The sequence below is a fragment of the Coregonus lavaretus genome (assembly GCF_964263955.1).
Source record: "Coregonus lavaretus genome assembly, contig: HAP1_SCAFFOLD_1899, whole genome shotgun sequence".
NCBI lineage: Eukaryota > Metazoa > Chordata > Actinopteri > Salmoniformes > Salmonidae > Coregonus > Coregonus lavaretus.
In genome coordinates, this window is record NW_028163761.1 from 1 (window position 1) to 6303 (window position 6303).

Sequence of the window (6303 nt, forward strand, 5' to 3'; positions counted from 1 at the left end):
TAGTCATAGTGTGTCTGTAGTCAAGTGTCTGTAGTCATAGTGTGTCTGTAGTCATAGTGTGTCTGTAGTCATAGTGTCTGTAGTCATAGTGTGTCTGTAGTCATAGTGTGTCTGTGGTCATAGTGTGTCTGTATTCATGTGTGTGTGTATGTGCAGTGTGTCTGTAGTCATAGTGTGTCTGTAGTCATAGTGTGTCTGTAGCATAGTGTGTCTGTAGTCATAGTGTTAACTTATGTCTGTAGTCATAGTGTGTCTGTAGTCATAGTGTGTCTGTAGTCATAGTGTGTCTGTAGTCATAGTGTCTGTAGTCATAGTGTGTCTGTAGTCATAGTGTGTCTGTAGTCTAGTGTGTCTGTAGTCATAGTGTGTCTGTAGCCATAGTGTGTCTGTAGTCATAGTGTGTCTGTAGTCATAGTGTGTCTGTAGTCATAGTGTGTCTGTAGTCATAGTGTCTGTGGTCATAGTGTGTCTGTAGTCATAGTGTGTCTGTAGCCTAGTGTGTCTGTAGTCATAGTGTGTCTGTAGCCATAGTGTGTCTGTAGTCAGTGTGTCTGTAGTCATAGTGTCTGTAGTCATAGTGTGTCTGTAGTCATAGTGTGTCTGTAGCCATAGTGTGTCTGTAGTCATAGTGTGTCTGTAGTCATAGTGTCTGTAGTCATAGTGTGTCTGTAGTCATAGTGTCTGTGGTCATAGTGTGTCTTTAGTCATAGTGTGTCTGTAGTCATAGTGTGTCTGTAGCCATAGTGTGTCTGTAGTCATAGTGTCTGTAGTCATAGTGTGTCTGTAGTCATAGTGTGTCTGTAGCCATAGTGTGTCTGTAGTCATAGTGTCTGTAGTCATAGTGTGTCTGTAGTCATAGTGTGTCTGTAGCCATAGTGTGTCTGTAGTCATAGTGTCTGTAGTCATAGTGTCTGTAGTCATAGTGTGTCTGTAGTCATAGTGTGTCTGTAGTCATAGTGTGTCTGTAGTCATAGTGTCTGTGGTCATAGTGTGTCAGTACTGTAGTCTTGCCCAGAACAAAAGGATATGCATGCACTGGAACAGCACAGAGAGGAAGTTGTGCAGTGAGACCAGGAAGGTGTCAGACCACTGACGGGAGAAGTACGGCGAGAAGACGGGATTCTGCTCGGGGGCGGGGATAAATGGCAGGATGAACCAATCACGCCACTCCGACTGGCCCTGCAGATCCTGAGCCTGACGCTGGAAAAACTCCTGGGTCTTCTCTAGGTTCTTTAACTGGAAGGAGACAGCGAGAGAGTGAGGGGGGGTGGGGAGGGATGGATGGAGGGAGGGAGAGAAGGAAGGACAGGGGAGAGAGGAGGGAGGGAGGGATGGATGAAGAGAGGGAGGAGGGATGAGGAGAGAGGGAAAGGCCATGCTGTATATCAATAATCAGTCAACAACATTGGGCTATCCACACATAATGGAAGAAGAAGAAGAAGAAGAAGAAGAAGAAGAAGAAGAAGAAGAAGAAGAAGAAGAAGAAGAAGAAGAAGAAGAAGAAGAAGAAGAAGAAGAAGAAGAAGAAGAAGAAGAAGAAGAAGAAGAAGAAGAAGAAGAAGAAGAAGAAGAAGAAGAAGAAGAAGAAGAAGAAGAAGAAGAAGAAGAAGAAGAAGAAGAAGAAGAAGAAGAAGAAGAAGAAGAAGAAGAAGAAGAAGAAGAAGAAGATTCACCTGTACAGTGTTAACAACGTAGTATCTGAAGAGACTGGTCCGTAGCTTGGAGACTGTGGGTCTGTAGACGTCTTCTAGCCTACAGAACAGTCTCCGGTCCAGATAGCCCCAGTAGTCCTTCAGGCCATTCAGGTCAAAGCTATTGATGAACAGCTGAAGCTGATCAATGATCTTATCCACCTGATAATTTATAGTCCAGAGGTACAATAAACCTTAATATCATGAAGTGAAACGGAACAGGTTTCATATAATGTAAAAGTTTACCCTGGGATAAAAATACAGAGCAAAAGGTTTTGACAAGTACCTCATAAATACAGTTGAAGTCGGAAGTTTACATACACTTAGGTTGGAGTCATTAAAACTCGTTTTTCAACCACTCCACACATTTCTTGTTAACAAACTATAGTTTTGGCAATTCGGCTAGGACATCTACTTTGTGCATGACCCAAGTAATTTTTTTTTTTCCAACAATTGTTTACAGACAGATTATTTCACTTATAATTCACTGTATCACAATTCCAGTGGGTTTAAACAGCTTGGAAAATTCCAGAAAATGATGTCATGGCTTTAGAAGCTTCTGATAGGCTAATTGACATCATTTGAGTCAATTGGAGGTGTACCTGTGGATGTATTTCAAGGCCTACCTTCAAACTCAGTGCCTCTAGGAAATCAGCCAAGACCTCAGAAAACAAATGGTAGACCTCCACAAGTCTGGTTCATCCTTCTGAGCAATTTCCAAATGCCTGAAGGTACCACATTCACATTCGTCTAACAAACAATAGTACGCAAGTATAAACACCATGGGACCACACAGCCGTCATACCGCTCAGGAAGGAGACGCGTTCTGTGTCCTAGAGATGAACGTACTTTGGTGCTAAAAGTGCAAATCAATCCCAGAACAACAGCAAAGGACATTGTGAAGATGCTGGAGGATACAGGTACAAAAGTATCTATATCCACAGTAAAACGAGTCCTATATCAACATAACCTGAAAGGCCGCTGAGCAAGGAAGAAGCCACTGCTCCAAAACCACCATAAAAAAAAGCCAGACTACGGTTTGCAACTGCACATGGGGACAAAGATCTTACTTTTTGGAGAAATGTCCTCTGGTCTGATGAAACAAAATAGTACTGTTTGGTCATAATGACCATCGTTATGTTTGGAGGAAAAAGGGGTAGGCTTGCATGCCGAAGAACACAATCTCAACCGTGAAGCACGGGGGTGGCAGCATCATGCTGTGGGGGTGCTTTGCTGCAGGAGGGACTGGTGCACTTCACAAAATAGATGGCATCATGAGGAAGGAAAATGATGTGGATATATTGAAGCAACATCTCAAGACATCAGTCAGGAAGTTAAAAGCTTGGTCGCAACTTGGTCTTCCAAATGGACAACGACCCCAAGCATACTTCCAAAGTTGTCCCAAAATGTCTTAAGGACAACAAAGTGAAGGTATTGGAGTGGCCATCACAAAGCCCTGACCTCAATCGTGTAGAAAATCTGTGGGCAGAACTGAAAAAGCGTGTGTGAGCAAGGAGGCCTACAAACTTCACTCAGTTAAACCAGCTCTGTCAGGAGGAATGGGCCAAAATTCACCGGAATTGTGATACAGTGAATTATAAGTGAAATAATCTGTCTGTAAACAATTGTTGGAAAGATTACTTGTGTCATGCACAAAGTAGATGTCCTAACCGAATTGCCAAAACTATAGTTTGTTAACAAGAAATTAGTGGAGTGGTTGAAAAACAAGTTTTAATGACTCCAACCTAAGTGTATGTAAACTTCCGACTTCAACTGTATATACCAGTGGAGACATCTGAAGGGAGGACGGCTCATAATAATGGCTGGAATGGAGTCATTGGTATGGCGTCAAACACATCAAACACGTGGTTTCCATGAGGTTGATACCATTCCATTGACTCCATTCCAGACATTATTATGAGCCAGTCCTCCCCTCAGCAGCCTCCACTGGTATATACATATACACTACATGACCAAAAGTATGTGGACACCGGCTCTTCGAACATCTCATTCCAAAATCATGGGCATTAATATGGAGTTGGTCCCCCCTTTGCTGCTATAACAGCCTCCACTCTTCTGGGAAGGCTTTCCACTAGATGTTGGAACATTACTGCGGGGACTTGCTTCCATTCAGCCACAATAGCATTAGTGAGGTCGGGCACTTATGTTGGGCGATGGTGCCAGATGGTGAAGCGTGCTTCATCACTCCAGAGAACACGTTTCCACTGCTCCAGAGTCCAATGGTGGCGAGCTTTACACCACTCCAGCCGATGCTTGGCATTGCTCATGGTGATCTTAGGCTTGTGTGCTGCTGCTCGGCCATGGAAACCCATTTCATGAAGCTCCCGACGAACAGTTTGGAACTCGGTAGTGAGTGTTGCAACCGTGGACAGACGATTTGTACACGCTAGGCGCTTCAGCGGTCCAGTCCTGTGAGCTTGTTTGGCCTACCACTTCACGGCTGAGCCGTTGTTGCTCCTAGACGTTTCCACTTCGCAATCACTGCACTTACAGTTGATCGGGGAAGCTCTACCAGGGCAGAAATTATGAAGGTGCAACGTTCAAAGTCACTGAGTTCTTCAGTAAGGCCATTCTACTGCCAGTGTTTGTCTATGGATATTGCATGGCGGTGTGCTCGATTTTATACACCTGTCAGCAACGGGTGTGGCTGAAAATAGCCAAATCCACTAATTTGAAGGGGCGTCCACATACTTTTGTATATACAGTGTACATACAAAGATCTAACTTCTCACCTGTCTACATCGGTCAGAGTGACAAGGCTATAACCTACTGCTATAGCCTGGTCCCACATCTGTTTGTGCTGTCTTGCCAACGATGGGACCAAGCTACGGCTGTTGTGCTTTGCAATACCTGGATGGTTAAATGACTTCAAATACACTGTTTCATACATACTCTGAATCCTTTCTCCTTGTCTGCTTTTATATCAGAGTCTAGGTGCTTCAGTGTGCTGGTGAAACCGCGATATATCAAGTATTCTCGGACATGTTCATCCGTCCTTTCGACAGCTGACCCCATCTTTCTCTCCCCCTGTCGGACCACCATGACACAAAAGGGTTATTGGTTATAATATATAAGCGACTTATGCCTCGATCACACCGACATTGCATTTTGGTACACCAGAAGTACATTAAATTCCAATGGAACGCTGCCGTTTGCTTCGTTGCAAACATATCCAGAAGATGCTGCGTACCATTTTGCGCAATTACGCCTTGTCATTGCGCAAAATGGTACGCAGCATCATCTAGATATGTGTGCAACAAAAGTTCGACATTCACCTTCTGCTACCATTTCTGTCAAGCCGTCGACGCATACAGTTTGACGCATACGTTCGATAAATCCAACGTATGCGCCACACAGAACGCAATGCTGCAAGGCAAACGCAGCGTTCCATGGGAAATGACTGTACTTCTGGTGTACCAAAACGCAAAGACACGGTCGGTGTTCAAAGCAGTCATGCGTGCATGCATTCTTTTTAACGTATGAGTGGTCCCTGGAATCGAACCCACCATCCTGGAGTTGCAATGCTCTACCAAGTGACCCATACACAAAAATGTATGCACGCATGACTGTAAGTCGCTTTGGATAAAAGCGTCTGCTAAATGGCATATTATTATTATTATTATTAAGTGAGCAACAGAGGACCACTCATGTGTAAGTAAAGTAATAAACATTGAAGCAAACAGACAGGCTATAACTGCATGCTAACTATTCATGTACACATAAATCAACATACAATCGTTCACATTTTCTAATTGCATAGCTAGAGGAGGTTGCTTTTCTGCCTGGACAGGCAGCATTGCATGAGCCCATCGCTAGCTAAACAAGAGTAGCTAGTTTGGTTAGACGAGTGGTGATTTTTCAACAACAAATACGATGAGGTTTAGTGTCATTTACTCTTTTATGCGTAACTCTCTTGGTAATAGTGAGATCAACATTTTATAAACACTGTATTTAGTGGCAAAACTTACCAAAGTGAAAGCGCTGGCTGAAATATTTCCTGTTTTCTTTTTCTCGAGGCTATCATGTGATCGAATTCGTGTGACGTCATGTGACAGGAGGGTCATTTTCGCCTCTGGTCCGCTAGAGGGCATAAACAGCTACTATTGGACCGGTAATATGCATTCTAATAATAGGCGACCGAGCACTGACCAGTCGCTGCAGTAAGTAAATATGGTAGCCTAAAAGTGATATTGCAATCTGGCAGCATTGCAGCTAATTTATAATGTGCAGGAGAAGATAACGCGTTAGAAATACATGCAAATTGACCAGAATGATCAACTGTCCCCGATAGAATGATTAAATCCTATAACTAAAGTTACAAAACAGATCAGGTGGTTAGATCTTCAGGCATTCACCCAAGCATGATGCTTCCCTGTAGGCCCGACACAGCGATTCAAAACGTTACTGTGACTCATCATTACTCCAATGTCTGATCAGGACTGCGCCTACCCTAATGTGACTGACTAGATCACAACACAAAATACAGTGTTGTTGCAGTTCATCACATGCCGTTACATATTGTGCTATTTTACACATAGGCTTGCAGCTAAATCAACACATTATCTAACTTCATTTACACCATTGTCATGGT

General features: G+C 43.4%; 1 protein-coding gene across 1 annotated transcript; it reads right to left on the bottom strand.

Moving 5' to 3' along the window:
* Positions 1–993: 993 nt before the first annotated feature.
* LOC311117801 (WD repeat-containing protein 91-like) lies at positions 994–5754 on the bottom strand (the record flags this gene model as incomplete). Its single annotated transcript, XM_084192711.1, has 4 exons — positions 5681–5754; positions 4605–4739; positions 1674–1853; positions 994–1236 (listed from the first exon to the last, which is right to left on the bottom strand). Exons 2-4 carry the CDS (start codon positions 4725–4727, stop codon positions 994–996), a joined length of 546 nt encoding a protein of 181 aa, XP_084048837.1. The 5' UTR covers positions 4728–4739; positions 5681–5754.
* Positions 5755–6303: the final 549 nt, after the last annotated feature.